Source organism: Lynx canadensis, chromosome D3, assembly GCF_007474595.2.
Source record: "Lynx canadensis isolate LIC74 chromosome D3, mLynCan4.pri.v2, whole genome shotgun sequence".
Taxonomy (NCBI): Eukaryota; Metazoa; Chordata; class Mammalia; order Carnivora; family Felidae; genus Lynx; species Lynx canadensis.
In genome coordinates this window covers 93,033,070-93,049,772 of record NC_044314.2, presented here as the reverse complement: position 1 = coordinate 93,049,772, position 16,703 = coordinate 93,033,070, and the positions used below count along the sequence as shown (strand labels likewise).

Below are 16,703 nucleotides of genomic sequence, written 5' to 3'. Positions count from 1 at the left end.
CGGGGCCGGGAGGCTCTCAGACACCTTTCCTGTGTGCCGGAGCGGTGTCCTGATAGACGGTGGCGGTGACGGTGGTGCGTGCGGGCCGGCAGCCCCCTCCCCCCGGCTCCCCAGCTGGCTCCGCACGGTCCCTGGCTGCCGAGGAAGGCTGGGCGGACCGCTGACCCGGCCCCCTCCTCCCCTGCCTAGGACGGGGCTGTGCTGCCTCAGTGGCTCTGCTCCAACTGCCTGGTTGCCTATGACTCATCAGTCATCGAGATGGCCCTGGTGGAAGCCGTGCAGAAGAAACTGATGGCCTTCACTCTGCAGGACCTGGTGAGTGGCAGGCCTGGCGTGGGGACTCCACCCCAGCCCCCTCTCCAGCGGGCAGAGGGCTTCCTGATGAGCGATTTGCACCCCGAGAAGCCACAGGTGTGCACAGTTCTCAAGTCCCGACTCAGTGCTCTGAGGTGGCCAGCCCTTGGATCAGGGCTCCTCTTGACTCCTTGTCACACATCTCTGGGGCCCCTGCAGGGGCGGGTGCTGGCTCCATGCACCTTTTGTTGTAATGGAAGAGGGTAGCTGGTGAGCAGGATGGAGTGTGAGAGTCATGGCAAGTGTAAAGACAACAAACAGGGAAGAGAGAGAGAAACAGGGACGTTGTCAGCATTAGATAGAGGGGTGTTCTTGACGAGAGGATGTGAAGGGGTGTCGGGGCCCGGGCAGGGAACAGCCCACATCTGCTCTGATGGAATAGGGAGACCCAAGGAAGGCACAGGGGTGAGGTCCCTGGGACTCAGAGGCAAGGGTGCAGTGCCGCCCGCCCCCCCGGGAAGGTGTTAGGAAGCAGCTGGCATGTTTGGATAAATCCCGTTACAAAGTATTGGTCTTTCCTGGTTGAGTTGAAGGCCATGGGGTGGGTGGGCATGCCGAGCTCTTGGCTACCACTGGCCACCACAGGCCCAGAAGGGGACACTGGTGACCGGGGCTGCTCCTCATTGCAGATCTGCCTCAAGTGCCAGGGTGTGAAGGAGACCAACATGCCTGTGTACTGCAGCTGTGCCGGGGACTTCGCCCTCACCATCCGCACCAAGGTGGGGGTCCCACGGCTGGCCTGGCGGCCCCCCCCTCCCGTTTGCCCTTTCTGGTCTCTGCCATCTGCCTCTCTCCCTACACGCCCGAGCCTGTGCCTTGCATCCCTGTGCCTCCTCTGGTCATTTCTGCAGGTCTTCATGGACCAGATTAGAATCTTCCAGAACATCGCCCAGCACTATGGCATGTCGTACCTCATGGAGACCCTGGAGTGGCTGCTGCAGAAGAACCTTCAGCTGGGCCATTAGCGAGTCGAGCAGCGACCCCATTCCCTGCCCTGACTTCCAGACTTGTGACCCTGGCCAGGACGGAGCACCGAGGAAAAGGAGCAGGTCACATAGAGAAGCACGAGCCAGCCAGAGCAGGAAGTGGCTCCACCTGGGGCTGCCTAGGCCGCCAGCTGTGGTCAGGGCAGCCCACTGTTGGCCTGAGAGGGGTCTCCAGGGCGGTTCCTGCTGAGTGGACAGCCCTCCCTGCGGTCCCGCTCTGTCACTCTGTCCTCTGCTGTTGAGGGGGTCTTCTGTCTGGTGACGACTAGTGGGGTTTGCAGCCCTTGTTTCTCATCACTTGTGACCACGGAGACGGTCTCATAGCTGGATGCCAGCAGGATGTGGGCCTGTTCCAGGGAATCCGGAGCCAAACCCTGAGGGGACCTGGACACCTTTCCCACAATGAGTTCCCAGGACTCAGGCTTCTTGTCTGGAGACTTCCTGGTCAGTGTAGGGTCTGCAGGGGTGGGGCCTGCGTCATGGCAGTCACCTTGTCTGCAGCAGCAAGATCTGGAATCGGGTGTGGCACCCTTGCCCTCTGAACCTGCAGGTGGGGGTGGGGACAGACACGAGCACCGGGCTCGGACTGCCGCACGTGGGTGGGAGGATGCACGTGTTTGTCACAGGCTTTAACGTCATCTGTTAGCACTTGGGTTTATAGGGAAATCCTTCACATGCAAGACAGTCGGTTTTTTCCTTCCGCTTTGAGGGATCTGGTCGGGGGAAGAGACGGGAATAAAACGGCAGCAGCAGTTTTGTTGGGCTTCTAGCGGATCTGCTCTGGCTTTTTAGCTTCAGAGTCCAAGACCTCCGACCCTTGCGGGCCTGCCCGTCCTCCAGGGGCCACTCGGGGCATGCACGCCCAGGGTCGGCGGCCCTCACCTGCAGAGAGGGTCAGTCGGGACCATGGCCCCTTTAAACCTGGGCACTTGCCACCAGTTTCTTCAGAGAGCCGGTGCAGCGCGGAGATGTGGGACCTCACTCTTTGCTGACCCTGTGGTGGGGATGGAAAGGGGGGGGAGGCCCAGACAGGGGAGTCTGCGTCCCAGTGACCTCAGGAAGACTTTGCTGAGCTGGTCCCTCTGTCGTCACCTGCCCCAGCACAAAAGACCCAACTCCACACTTCATTTTAGTAGTTAGGTTTTATTTTTTTATTTTAGAGAGGAAGCGTGAGCGGGGTGGGGGAGGGGCAGAGGATGAAAGACAGAATTTTAAGCAGGCTCCATGCTCCCCGCTGACGGAACTCGACCCCACAACCCTGGAATCATGACCTGAGCCAAAATCAAGAGTCGAGCCACCAGGCGCCTCACGCTTCATTTTTAACTAAATGAGACTGGAAGTGGAAAAAGAAGAATGGCCAGGTTGGCAAGGCAACACACAGGCTAACTGAATCATAAACTCAGACCCCAAATGGGCAGCCTCCAGGGAGGCCGTACGGAAGCCGTGGGCCAGCGTCCGCTCTGGGGCCCGGCTCGAGTTCATCATTGCTGCCTGACTTCTCCAAGTATCTCCTAGTATTTTACACTTTAACTTCAGTTTTACTCTTTGGATTTTGCATTCCTGAAAATTTTTACATGTGTTTGTGCGAGGACAGAAAGAAGACTGACCTCTGTTGCAACTGGGTGCATTGGCTCCTGGGTCCTGTGCTCCGGGTGTGCCCAGGCCCTGTGGCCACGAGAAACCTGACACTGGCTGGAAGGTGGACAGAGCCTGCATCAGCCCCCAGATGGAGATCAAATCGAATTAGGGCTGGGATGGGGAGGGGAGCTAACTAGGCTTCCTGGAAGTGCAGCAGAGAGCAGAGATGTCCCCAGAGAGGAGAGGGGAGGGGCTGGGGGCCTGCATACCACTCCCTGTCCTTACAACAGGGCCAGAGGGTGCCTGCCGGGTGGGTCCCTCAGAGGCCAGCTTAGGGATTGGAGCATTTGGGACAGCAAAGGGTCCTGGGGTCACTCTCGTGCTTGGGAATGGGAAACCTGAACCCCTGGCCATGGTTCTTGAGCTGCAGCCCAGGCCCAACTGGAAAAGCCAGTTTCTCCAAAACTGGACATCAGGGAGCCAGACACAGGGCATTGCAGGCATTTGGGTGACTGAGGAATCCTCACCTCAAGGTGGCCGACGGCGGGGGTGGGGGGGGGGCTTCTCAGGTGTGTGCTGTTGCTGGCCCCCCTGTTGGGTGTGGGCAGGTGAGATGGCCAGCTCTGGACACCTGCCAGCATGATTTGGACACGGGGACCCCCTGAGCTATCGCTCCGCCTCGGAAGAGGGATCCTGGCCGAGGGAGTCTGTGCAAAGCACAGCATGTGCCGCCATAGACCTGCGTGCTCACCATCCGTGTTGCTAGGGGAACCGCCACCCAGCCAAGTTCTGGCGGCCCCCGGGGGAGGGGGGGCCTGGCCAGACAGGCACCAGGCAGCGCCACTGAATATAATGACCGTTGTGGCATCTGAGGGTGTGGTGACTAGCTGCTGGCTTGTGCTCCCCCTCAGCCTCACCGTGACCATCCCCTTCCCCCAGCACCAACTTCTTGCCCCTCCTGGGTCCTTGCTTCAAGTTCCCTCACCTACGCCTTGTCTTCCTTCCTCCAGAGTCCCCATCCTTGCACATGTTTTGAGGGTGGGTCTGGGATCACCCCCCCCCCCACCCCAGGAGGTTGGTAAGCAAGCTGACTGAAGGGCAGGTGCTGGGTTCCTCATGCACCCCGTCTCTGCCTGCCCCCCCCCCCGTCCCCCTGCTTGGACACAACATGCAGTCTGCACCCAGGCTGATTAGAGGACAGACCGGACCAGAGGCACCCACAGCTCCCATGCGCGAGGACCCTCTACTGCCTATGTCTTCAGGACCTCAAGATGCTTCTCCCAAAAAATGAGGCCAGAGGTTCTGGACACAGGTTTATTGGACTCTGGGTATGTGACTTCTTGGCCATGAAGCAAGCAAAGGGTCTGGGTGGGGAGGGGTGAGAAGTTTGTGAGGAGGTCAGCTGGGGAGGAGGAGGAGGCAGGAGTTTACCCCTTCCTCCAGGCCCCGGGGACGTTGGGGGGCCAGCCAGGATCCGGTGCCACCCACTTCGTGCCCGCCCACTGCCCGGTTGCGTGGGGGGGGTGTCTTTTCGTTCCCAGCTTCTCAGAGCGTGTTGAGGTGCATGGGCAGGGCCCAGGGGAGCTGGCGGCTTGGTCTCGGGACCAGACTTCAGGACCCCATCAGGCCCGCCTTGGACACAGCGTGATGGAAGGCATGTGGTGGGCTCAGAGCTGGGCCAAACCTCGGGGGTCCGTGAGTGTGGAGTCCTGCCGGGAAGGCTCGGAGGCACACAACTCTGGTCCCACAGTCTGCTCAGGGGTGTCGGCCATCTGCTCAGAAGGGGCAGAGGCAGGGCAAGGCCATGGGGGCGGGGTGGCCAGGGACTGGCCTGGGTCTGCAGAGCAGGGACGGGGTGGGGGAGGAGCCTGGCCCAAAACAAGAGCCAGAGTCACAGGCCAGCTACCAGAGGAGCGCCTGGGTGTGCACACCTTGTCGAATTTCTTATGGCTGTACACCTTGTTTTTGTTCATGAACGTCAGCAAGATCCAGTCACACAGGAAGGAGCCCTGGGCCAGCAAGACCGACACGTGAGGGCCCAGGAGACCCCCCCACCCAGGCCCCCCAGGCCCAGCATGCATTTCCTTACCACCCCGATGGAGGTCAGTGCTGTGGCCAGATTAATGATGGTGGGAATCAGGCTGAACTTCCCTGCCTTGGGAGAGGAGGCTGCCTTAGATGGTTGTTGGGTCCGGGGCAGGTGGGGCTCAGGGGAGGGTGGGGGAGATGAGGCCGTGGCAGCTGGGCCCTGGGCAAAGCAGGCTGGCCTACCTGTCCATGCACAATGACGTCGATGCGGATCCCATAGGCCTTGATGAGCGTGCGGGTGGCGCTGCCGTTTACCTTGTAATACTTGGCAAACCTGGGACAGCATGACCCTGAGGAGCACGGTGGCGGGCGCCCGCCCATCACCCAAGATGGGAAGCTCCCCTGGACCTTGGAGCACCTGCCCTGTTCTTTTAGAGCCACCACAGCCAGGGCAGATGAGGACCCAGGTGTCCCAAGGCCAAGGTACCTGAAGTTGTAGCCAGACGAGGCTGGGACGTGCTTGGGGTCAAGCCTCCGGAAAGAATACTTGGGGTTGCACTTTGACGCTGACAGGTCCAGGTCACAGTCCCAGTTGATGATGACCCCGATGACACCACCCTGCCCAGAAGTGGGCACAGGGATGGGTGTCAGGGAGGCCGCACAGAGGACCCCCAAGAGCCGTGGGTCCTGCCCTGAGACTGTGCACGGGGCGCTCATCTTGGGGCACCTCGGGCCGCTCAGGGCCGAGAGCCAGGAGTGCCTGGCGAGCGCCCCGCCCGCTTCTGAAGCACAAGGCTATGCTGGTGGCCAGCCGTGTGTGTGACCAGGAGTCAATAATTTAGCAGCAGCCATGCATGCCCAGACCGGTCGGCCGATTGTGTTTCTCTTTCCTTTGCCCGAACAGGGCCAGGGTTGGCCAAGACCGCAAAGGGGGCTGGCTGTAATGGAGACCCTCCGTTTGCAGCTAGGAGCCAGCACCTGGAGGAGAGCTGGCCCGCCCAATCCCTCGGCCGCCCGCCTCACCGTGTGTGCGAGCTCCGTGAAGTTTTCCCCTGCCTGTTCCACAATGAAGCCCAGCTTGAAAATGGGACAGTAGGGGTCGGAGACCTCATCGAATGTGCAGCGTTTCAGGTAGCCGTCCTTCCGGTGCTCGATGTTGCCTCTGAGGACAGGGCCCAGCCACATCAGGTGGGGAGGGGGCAGAAGCTCTGTAACCCACAAACGCCACATTCCCAGGACGTAGCTCCCATCCCGACCCGTGGTCACCACAGCCTGGTGGCTCTTACTTGGAGAACTGGAATTTAGGGTAGTGGATGCTGTTCTTGATGAGGATGGTGAAATTCGGAGCCATCTTGCCGAGAAATTGGCTGAGGAGGCACAGACTGGGTGTGTTTAGTCTCCCCCACCCCGAACCCCTCCCCGGCACATCCCCAGTCCTGGCCAGTGAGGAGAGAAAGGAGCAAAACAGAGTCGTGCTGGGGTGTCAGCTGCGTCCCAGCTAGGTGGGGTCACTGGGCGTGCGCACCTGACCGACGCCCCGTCTTCCACCGGGCACCAGCCCCACACCTCGCAGGTCTTGGCCGACCCTTGGTAGTAGGGTACGCAGCGCCCGGTCCGCAGGCCTGCGGGCAGATGGACGCTCAGGGGGCGAGGGGCCCCGCCCCGCCCCACCCCCAGCCGGCGCGCACTGACCGCTTCCCAGCATGTCCAGCTGTTCCGCCACGCAGTCCTCGTCTGTGTCACAGGAGGCGTTGCTAACCCTCACGCTCTAGGGAGGAGCCGCCTGGGTCAGGGGCCCCGAGCCTTCTGGGGCAAGCTGACCAGGCAGGCAGGGCCCCTCCCTCTGCCCCAGCTCTGCCCTCCACCAGGCCTCACCTCCGGGCAGGTTCCGAGGGTCTGCGAGGGTGTGACCTCGATCCTGGTGATGATGCTGAACACGCTGCCTCCCTGGGCTCAGAAAGAGGGGATGGTCGGCCGAGGCTCAGAGAGACGGGGTGGTCGGTCCCGTCCCGGGGTGCGCGGCCGCGGGCGGAGCGGGCAGGCGCACCTCGGGGGGCTTCACGTACTCCTCCACGTCCCACACTTTGCGCTCGGAGAAGGTGATGCCCTTGACCTTGGTAATGACGGAGCTCTCGGGGCCCGTCTCGCTGTCCTGGTAGCTCTTCTGCACGATGAACACGTACCTGCGGGACGGGCAGGGCCGCGCTGGAGGCGACCCGGGACCCTCCCCCCGCCGGCCGCCGCCTCCCGGGGCCCCGAGGCCCCGCGCCCCCCGGCCGCGCCGCACCCACCACACGAAGTAGAGCAGGATGAGGAGCTGCACCGCGCGGTACACGACGCCCAGGCGCCGGTTCTTCACCACGATCACCTTGGGCGTCTCGTAGTCCCAGAACGCGGACCAGCAGCCTCGGGCCAGGCGCCCGGCCGCGGCCGCCCCCGCGGGGGGCTTGGGCTCGGCGGCCGCCATGGCCCGGAGCTCCGCCCGGGGCGCGACGCGGGCGCACCCTGCGGGCTCGGGGCGCGGGCCGGGGAGCCCCGCGGCACCGCCCCGGGGCGTGGCCTCGCGCGCCCCGCCCCTCACCCCTGCCGGGCCGCGCGGCCTGGGGCGCGCGGGGGCGCACCTGGCAGGTGTCTCCAGGTGGGCGCGGCGCGGGCATAGCGCGGGCGGCGGCCTTCGCCCCACCCGCCCCGGGGGCCCGCACGTCCCTGGGGTGGGACACGGAGCCGCGGGGACATTGTTGAGACGCGGGAGGAAGACCTGGCGAGGCTCCGCAGGCCTCCTGGCGTCTCCGGCGGCGTCTGACGGCGGCGCGCCCTGACCCCGAGGGGCTGTCCCTGTGTCCAGTGCCCTGACTTCGAACACCGTGGGGGGTTAGGTGTCTCAGGAGGGGATTTCCGAAGGGCAGTCCTGGATTCTCCGCAGCTCGGCAGAGACCCCCGGCCCCCCGCCCCCGCCAGGCTCGCACAAACCTGGGTCCTTTCCTTTGCCCAGACGGCCCCTTGGCTTGAGCCACGGGCGCGCTCTGAGCCGTCAGTTCTCGCCCCTCCTCCACCCAGCCGCCCAGCCCTGGCGTCTGTCCTGGACTTCGGCTGAGGCCCCTAACTGCTTTTACCCGCTTCCATCCATTTCCGCTTTCTTTGCAAACCCAAGTGGTTGTGGGTTTTTTTGAACCCTTTTAGATCTTCACCCCATTTCGTTATTTTGGTATTTCACAAAATGACACGTTTCTTACAGCTTTATTTAGGTGAAATTCATTTAGCATCTAATTAACTTTTTTTTTTTTTTACAGTTTATTTATTTATTTTGAGAGAGAACAAGCGGGAGAGAGGAAGAGTGGGCGGGGGCGCAGACAGAGGATCGGAAGCAGGCTCTGCGTTGACAGCTGAGAGCCGGATGCGGGGCTCAAACCCGCAACCCCCAAGATCATGGCCAGAGGTGAACTTGCACGCATAGCAGACTGAGCCACCCAGGTGCCCCAAGTGTGGGACTCTTGATTTCAGTTCAGGTCATGATCTCGCGGCTTGTGGGTTCGAGCCCCCACATCAGGCTCTGCACCGACAGTGTGGAGCCTACTTGGGATTCTCTCTGCCCCTCACAAGCTTGCCCCCTCTCTCACTCTCAAAAATAAACATTAAAAAAAAATCAAATGAAAACACCAGGCAAACTCTCCAGGCTGGGAGAAAACCAGTGTAGATCCTAACCACGGAATTTGTAAGGACAGCCACGGTGTCCATTAAAATTTATAATTTGAGGGGCATCTGGGTGGCTCACTTGATTAAGCCTCGGACTTCGGCTCAGGTCATGATCTTGTGGTTCACGAGTGAGAGCCCCGCATCGGGGTCTGTGCTGACAGCTCAGAGTCTGGAGCCTGCTTCAGATTCTGTCTCCCTCTCTGCTCCTCCCCCACTCATGTTCTGTCTCTGTCTCTCTCTCTCTCTCAAAAATAAACATTAAAAAGAATTAAAAAATATTTTTTAAATTTATAATTTGCATGAAACTTTCTTTTTTTTTTTTTTTATTTTTTTTTCAACGTTTATTTTTATTTTTGGGACAGAGAGAGACAGAGCATGAACGGGGGAGGGGCAGAGAGAGAGGGAGACACAGAATCGGAAACAGGCTCCAGGCTCCGAGCCGTCAGCCCAGAGCCTGACGCGGGGCTCGAACTCACAGACTGCGAGATCGTGACCTGGCTGAAGTCGGACGCTTAACCGACTGCGCCACCCAGGCGCCCCATGAAACTTTCAAATACGTTAAAGAAATTAGTCAGGAGGAGTGAGTCTCATAATAGTTTTTTTTTTTGTGGTTGTTTTTTTACTTAAAAAGGCCTTTTACAAGTGAAAAAATAAAGTTATTCAACTGAATTTTAAGACGTTTGGTTAACCGGAAATATTACTCTACGGCAAGAATAGTATAAACATATCTGTAAATAACAATGTAAAAACAGCCTAGTTATAAGTAAAAGTCCTAAGTAAAAATAAAATTAGATTTCCTTTTCTAAACAGCTTTATTGAGATAAAATTCACACGCCATACAATTTACCCATTTGGAGTACGGAATTCATTGTTTCTAGTATATTCACACGGTGGTACAAACATCACAACCTAATTTTAGAACACTCACCGCTTCTAAAGGAAACCCCAGACCCATTACCAGCCCCCACTCTGCTCCCCTCGACCCCGCAGCTGCCCCCGGAGGACCCCCGGCCACGCCTGCGTCTCCGCCCACCGCCTCCGGGGCTCCCTCCTGCTCGTGGCCGGATTCCCGGGCTGGGTCGCAGAGCCGCTCAGACTCCGCAGGGCCCCTGGCGTGCGCCCGGCCAACCCACACGCCCCGAGAGATGATGTGACCAACTGCCCTTTCAGGCCAGCGAGCTCTGGCGCGCGGTGTTAACGCTGCGCGAACGCGGATCCCCGACACCCCAGTCGCGACGGGCCGGGGTCGCTCTGGGTTCTCGCCCAGCCCCCCGCCCCCGCCCCCGCCTGCCCCTCGTTCCTGCGCCAGCCCCGACCCCGCCCCGCGTCCTGAAGCGCTTCCCGCCGGCTGCAGGTCCAGACGCGGCTGCCCACCCGCCGCCAGGGGCCGCTCGCTAACCGCTCACCGTCCCAGCTCCCGACACCCCCTCCTCGCTCTAAACCCACCCACCTCCTTCTGCCTGATCTCTTTGTTGACACGACCATTTCCCAAACTAGACCAAGCACTCTTGGGGGCAAGGAGGGGCGGGCACACGCAATCTTTCCCTGGGCAGAGCCTCGCATATAGTCAACAGTGAGTAAATACATGTTTACTGAATGACGACGTCCGCAGAGAGAAACGAAGACCACCCCCGATGAGAACAAACCCCTGCTTGGCATCCGGCCACCCACAGGCAGGTGTGGGGGGATGCTGGTGGTGCCAGGCTGGTGCAGGTGCCCCCAGGGGACTTGGGGGGGGGGTGGGAGCATCCCGCTAGATCGGTTAAGGGCATATTTGACGTCCTGAGTCGGAAGAGGGGAAAGCCTGGGGAAGCCACAGCCACTGACCCAGTGCTGGCTGTCTGGCCGCTTGGCCTGCAGCAGCTGTGGTCAGCTTCCTGGGCTCCTGTGTGGCCCGGCCCCGTCTGCCTCCATCCGGTCCTTCCTGCAGAGGGGGGAGACTCCGGTCAGCTGGAAGGTGGGGCCAGGAAGGAGGCAGGAGAGGAGGGCGGGCCTCGCCCCGGTGAGTCTGTGGCGCTTTGCCCGGGACTCCCTTGGCCTTGGTCCTGTGGATTCTCCCTTGGGGGCTGGAGTCTGTTCTGGAGTTGCGGCCTGGCCGGTCTCCCTTACAGAGGGGCAGGTGGAGCCCACGATAGAAAGGTAGGAGCACTGAACACTTGAGCAGTTATCAGCGGCCAGGGAGAGATTTTCTGCGAGCACTGTCCAGCCTCACGCATTTGCCCGTGTGGTCTGCTTCCCTGTGTGTAAGCGTGCGGAGGCTGCTGCCCTGGGCCGACGGCCCCGGTCCGGGCCACACTGCCTTCCCTTGGAGGTGGCAAAGGAGGCAGGGCGGGTAAGGCCCCAGTGTGAGGGGTTCGTGCTCGAAATATGGGAGTCACAGTTCAGGGAATAATTTATTGGCGTCTGTGATTTCTGGCAAGATTTGGCATCAAGCTTTTTTTAAATAAGTTTATTTTTGACACACAGAGAGAGAGAGAGAGATCACAGTGGGGGAGGGGGAGGGGCAGAGAGAGAAAGGGAGACACAGAATCCGAAGCAGGCTCCAGGCTCTGAGCTGTCAGCACAGAGCCTGACGCGGGGCTCGAACTCACGAACCGTGAGATCTTGACTTGAGCTGAAGTCGGACACAACTGACCGAGCCCCCCGGGCACCCCTGGCATCAAGCTTTTATTTGCCAGATTGAGATACTATGGAATCATATTTTGGTGTTGAGGTTTGGGAGGAAAGACTGTGGAAAGATGTCTGCTCTGAGAGATTTATACACAAATATCCAAGGAAAGAGACTGCATTAATAAAAGAATATTTAAGGGGCGCCTGGGTGGCTCAGTCAGTTGAGCATCTGACTTTGGCTCAGGTCATGATCTCATGGTTCATGGGTTCGAGCCCCGCGTGGGGCTCTGTGCCAACGGCTCGGAGCCTGGAGCCTGCTTCGGATTCTGTGTCTCCTTCTCCCTCTGCCCCTTCCCCACTTGTGCTCTGTCTCTCTCTATCAAAAATAAATAAAATATTAAAAAATTTTAAAAATAAATAAATAAATAAATAAATAAAAGAATATTTAAGAATAAGCAGGGGCTGTGAATGCCCTGTTCTTCCAAGTTCAGGAACAGCTACACCTCAGGGCCTCCCGGGCCTCTGAGCAGTGCCGGTAGCCTTTGATTTACGGCAGTGAGATACACATAAACATTTTCCCATTGTGAACACCGTAACGGGCACAGTTCAGGGGCACCAGTTACCCCCGCACCGCCCTGCCGGGGCCACCGTCCACGTCCAGCACTGTCTCGCCCTCCGAGACTGACGCTCTGTCCCGCTCCACGCTGACGGCGGCCCAGCGCCCGGCACCCACCCTCCACCCTCTGCTTCTACGAACCTGGCTGCTCTAAGGCCTTCCTACAAGCGGAAGTCTGAAGTGTCTGTCCTTCTGGGACCGGCTCATTTCACTCAGCGTCACGTCCTCAGCGCCCAGCCAGGTTGTGACACGTGTCGGGATTTCCCTCCTTTTTCAGGTGAATTACATGTCATCGTATGGATGGACTACGTTCTGTTTATCCTTCACCCTGGACACCTGGGCCGCACCCACCTCTTGGCTGCTGGCCTTGTTGCTGCCGTGGGCGGCGTGGGGACAGTGGGTGTCTGGGGGGCATGGCTGTTTGACCAGGCACATCAGGCCCAGTTTTATAAACGGCCTGTGAACTTTTCAAGGGCCCATGAGAAATCAGAGACCATAAAGGTTTTTTTTTGCCCTGTTCAAAGTACAAAAAAATTGGCAAGTTTTAAATTCTTAAATATTCAAGTTGTGATTTAAATCCAGCTTTCATATAGTTGTATTACTCATATTCTTTACATTTGATGTAGCATGGAGGCAAGACTTTCAAGACTGATACCGTGGCTACAGGTTTGCCCATTTATTTTCGGGAATGTTTATCTGACTCCGTTGTCTAGTGTCATTTCTCTGGAACATGTGCTTAGGGGCATCTGAGAGCCTTGACCTGCAGTGAGGGGACAGAAAGAGTTCCCACAGGGGCGCCTGGGTGGTTCAGTCAGTTGACTTTAGCTCAGGTCATGATCTTGTGGCTCGCGAGTTCGAGCCCCGTGTCAGACTGCTGTCAGCACAGAGCCCACTTCAGATCCTCTGTCCCCCTCTCTCTTGCCCCTCCCCTGCTTGCACTCTCTCTCTCTCTCTCTCTCTCAAAAATCTTTATATATATAAATATAAAAGAGTTCCCACAGCCCTTCCACTGTCCCTCGAGCGCTGGCTCATGGAGCTTACGGATCAGGAGAACAGAGGCCCAGGGGTCAGCAGAATGGAACGCGGCCAGGCGCGTAAGCATGACAGAGGGAGATGTGTCCACACCCCAGGAGAGGGGCCCCGGAAGGGACAGCCCCACCCACACCCGGATCTGGACCTCCAGCCTCCAGGACCGTGAGGAACAACCCGTGGCTGAACCCACCCCGCTCACGGTGTTTGTTACGCAGCCGTAGCGGGCCGGTACGGGTGTCCCACGGTTGCTCAGGGGGCATCGTTGGCTTCGCGGGCTGGTCCTGACTTGAGGACGCTGCAGCCGCTGGCCCACTGCTGGTCCCCGAGGGCCAGCTGAGAGACGGCAGTTGGCTTCCAGGTTGGCTGCTGCGGCCCGGGGGCCGAGTCCCACTTTCAAAGACGGTCCGGCCATTGTCCGTCTGCGTGCTCAGTCTTCCAGGACTAAAAGGTGGGTCTTGGGTTGCATCAGGGAGATACTTGGCGACCTCGTAAGAGCTGTTTCTGAATGTTCCGTAAGTCCGGTGGCCTCCAGGGCCTGGGGGTCTGGGAGGTGCTGGCAGGAGCTGCCAGGCGGGCGGCCTCAGCGGCCCCCGGAACGCACGGAGGCCGCCCCACAAGGCTTCGCTCGCCCTCCCCATCCGCCGTGCGGGCCGTGCAGGGAACCCACAAGCTCACACATCACAGCTGCCGGCATCTGGGGCCACACGCGGCACACGTATGTCCTGACTGCCAGCTGCTGCTCTTGAGGGGAAAACGTTTCAACACCGGTAGCACGCGCACGCTGAGATAGACTTCGAAGTGCTTTTCCGGAGGTAAGAAGTGAAAGAGCTTTGGCCCTGCTCGTGCTGCGCCCCGCAGCCTCCCTCTGCTCTCCTCTCCCGTGTCTTTGTCATTCTTTGGTGGCTGCAGATCAGAATAGGGCTCCGCGTTCACGCTGTTGTACCTCTTTTGAAACCAATTAGCAAAACTCGGGAACAAGATGGTCTAGCAATGCTTTTGTGACTTCTGAACTATCTCAAACGGAGTGCAGATAAATTTAAGTATAAAATTGCAGAAAGCCCGAAACTCAGCTGATGTGTGCTGTGATTTGCTATTTTTTCCAAAACCAAAACAAAACAAAAGCCCGATAGACGATGATAGCCTCCTTTGGCCTGAGATGTCCTGTGTTGCTGAACGTGTCTTCACGGGGATTCACATGTCGCACGGGCAGCGGGTCGTTTCCGGAGATTTTTGTGGAGGCCAAATGACTAAGTGTGGAGGCGCTCTGGAAAATACCAGCCTCACCGGTTCTGCTAGCGCTCCTGTTGATGTGACTTGAGCAGGAGGTACACAGAGTCCTCGGGGGCCCCCGTGCCGGCTCCCTGACCCCAACCCTGCCATGGGCTCTGGCTCCCGCCTCCTCACAAGCTTCCCCCACGGGAGCCTGCCCAGAAATGGCTGTCCCTGGGCCGTCCCGTGTGGCTCCACTGTTTTGTCCAGCTCCTGGGCTCTCCTCGTCCGTCTGCGTCACCCCACGCGCGAGGACACGGTGTGTCTGCCTTTCTCCCTGGGGACCTTCTGCGTTTCTCAGTTCCAGCCCCAGGAGGACTTGTCTTGTGGTCAGAGGTGCTCCTGGCCTGGGGACCTGAACAGACCAGGAGACAACAAACAGGTTTCCACTGTGCTTTGCGGGGCAAGTGACCCCAGTAAAGAACGAAGGGGCAAGATGAGCACATCTTCACTGGAATCATCTGGAAACCAGAGGTTCAGGGGACACGACATGGGACAGCAAGAGGCCACCACTGACCTCATAGATGGGCAGCAAGGTCCTGGAAAGGCTCAGCCGTTCCCCCCACTTCCACCCCACCCCCAAGGGCCTGCAGCACCTGGGACGGAAACCAAAGGCAGGACTGAGTCTGAGGCTCGTGGGCCCTGGGCTGGGAGCTGGTGGTCCTGAGGGGAGCACGGCCACGGGGCGGGAAGACAGACTTGAGGAGGGTTCTAGAACAGGAGTCTAGCTTGTACTGTGGGATGATGGAATGTTCTAGAACCAGACAGAGGTGGTGCTTGCACACTGTTAAGAATGCACTAAAGGCCCCTGAATTGTTTACTTTACAAAAAATTATGGAGGCGCCTGGGTGACTCAATCGGTTAAGCCTCGGACCTCAGCTGAGGTCATGACCTCACTGTTCATGGGTTCGAGCCCCACGTTGGGCTCTGGGCTGACAGCTCGGAGCCTGGAGCCTGCTTCGGATTCTGTGTCTCCCTCTCTCTCTACCCCTCCTCCGCTCATGCTCTGTCTCTCTGTCTCTATCTCTCTCCCAAAAATAAACATTTGAAAATTCTTTTTTAATTTATAAAAATTTAAAAATGGTTAATTTTATGTTCTGTGAATATCACTTCAGTTTTATTTTATTTGTCTGTTTATTTATTTATTTACTTTGAGGGAGAGAGAGAGCACAGGCAGAAGAGAGGGGCAGAGGGAGAGGGACGATCGGAAGCAGGTTCCATGCCCAGCACAGAGCCTGACTCGGGGCTCAATCCCATAACCCCCGGGGTCATGACCGGAGCCAAAATCGAGAGTTGGATGCTCGGGGGCGCCTGGGTGGCTCATCTTTCAGGCATCCAACTCTTGATTTTGGCTCAGGTCATGACCTCACAGTTTGTGAGTCCAAGGCTCACATCAGGCTCTGCACTGATGGTGTGGAGCCTCCTTGGGATTCTCTCTCTCCCTCTCTCTCTACCCGCTCTCTCTCTCAAAAAAAAAAAAAAAAGAAAAGAAAAAAAAAGAGAAAAGAGTTGGATGCTCAATGGACTGAACCACCCAGGTACTCCATCACTTAATTTAAAAGATAAAAGAGAGGCATCTTGCGGGGGGGGGGGGGGGTCTGTCAGTTATGCCCCTTGATTTCGGCTCAGGTTATGATCTTGCGGTTCGTGGATTCAAGCCCTGCATCAGGCTCTGTGCTGATGATGCGGAAGCTGTTTGGGATTCTCTCTCTCTCTCTCCCTCTTTGCCGCTTCCCCCACCTCTCAAAATAAATAAATATTGAGAAAAAAAAAAAAAGATAAAAGAACTAGGGGCAAAGTTGGAGGCCAAACCGTCAGCTTTATGAATAGCCAGACAATCGGCCAAATACCCTGCGCGTGGGCAGGGGCGGCTGAGGCTTGGATCTGAGGCTGACTTGGGACTCCTGGCCATCTTCCCCCATCTGGGGCGGGAGACTCACCCGTGCCTGGGGGTTTGCCACGCCTGCTTCCCCAACTGCAGCGCGTGGGCTCACGGCTCAACCTGCCTGCCTCAGCGGGGGGGGGGGGGGGGGGGGGGGGGGGGGGGGGGGGGGGGGGGGGGGGGGGGGGGGGGGGGGGGGGGGGGGGGGGAGGGGAGGGAGGAGGGGGGAGGGCATAGGAGCTGGACTCACAGGAGGGTTGCACAGCCCATGGGTGCTCTCTGATGCCAAGCAGAGAGGTTCCTGTTCAACTCAGAGAGGGCAGGATCCTTCCCAGGAGAAAGGGGTGTTGAAAATTCATTCTCCACTCAGCGATAAACAGGGATTTGCTATCAAGTGAGTGAAGGAAGCCAGTCTGGAAAGGCTGCATCTTGTACGGTTCCAGCTCTAGGATACTGGGGAAAAGGCACGAGGCACAACTACGAGACCAAAAAAGAACCCCCAAAAGATCCATGGTTGCCGGGGTTTCATGGGCAAGGCTGAGCAGGCAGCGCACAGAGGGTTTAGGGCAGTGAAAATACTGTGTGTTAATGTGGTGGCCTTCGTCCAACCGGCAGAACGTCCTGCACCGGCAGTGAACCCGGGAACTCGTAATAA

General features: G+C 58.6%; 2 protein-coding genes across 5 annotated transcripts in view; one reads left to right on the top strand and one right to left on the bottom strand.

The window, feature by feature from the left end:
* POLE (DNA polymerase epsilon, catalytic subunit) overlaps positions 1 to 2,092 on the top strand; it is a 45,768-nt gene extending 43,676 nt beyond the window's left edge. Inside the window, exons 47-49 of the mRNA XM_030336552.1 lie at positions 190 to 315; positions 984 to 1,073; positions 1,206 to 2,092. Coding sequence (XP_030192412.1) covers positions 190 to 315; positions 984 to 1,073; positions 1,206 to 1,319 — 330 coding nt within the window. The 3' untranslated portion in view covers positions 1,320 to 2,092. The remainder of the gene's footprint in view (positions 1 to 189; positions 316 to 983; positions 1,074 to 1,205) is intronic.
* A 2,126-nt stretch (positions 2,093 to 4,218) lies between these two features.
* Positions 4,219 to 7,413, bottom strand: P2RX2 (purinergic receptor P2X 2). 4 transcript variants are annotated; one of them, XM_030336400.1, is made up of 12 exons: positions 7,238 to 7,413; positions 6,994 to 7,129; positions 6,822 to 6,893; positions 6,639 to 6,714; positions 6,472 to 6,568; positions 6,233 to 6,313; positions 5,970 to 6,108; positions 5,434 to 5,564; positions 5,190 to 5,280; positions 5,008 to 5,073; positions 4,850 to 4,927; positions 4,219 to 4,690 (listed from the first exon to the last, which is right to left on the bottom strand). In XM_030336400.1, exons 1-12 carry the CDS (start codon positions 7,411 to 7,413, stop codon positions 4,586 to 4,588), a joined length of 1,248 nt encoding a protein of 415 aa, XP_030192260.1. In that variant the 3' UTR covers positions 4,219 to 4,585. The 4 variants fall into 4 exon arrangements, with proteins under 4 accessions (XP_030192260.1, XP_030192259.1, XP_030192261.1 ...); XM_030336399.1 differs by having other exon boundaries at positions 4,219 to 4,927; XM_030336401.1 differs by lacking the exon at positions 4,850 to 4,927.
* Positions 7,414 to 16,703: the final 9,290 nt, after the last annotated feature.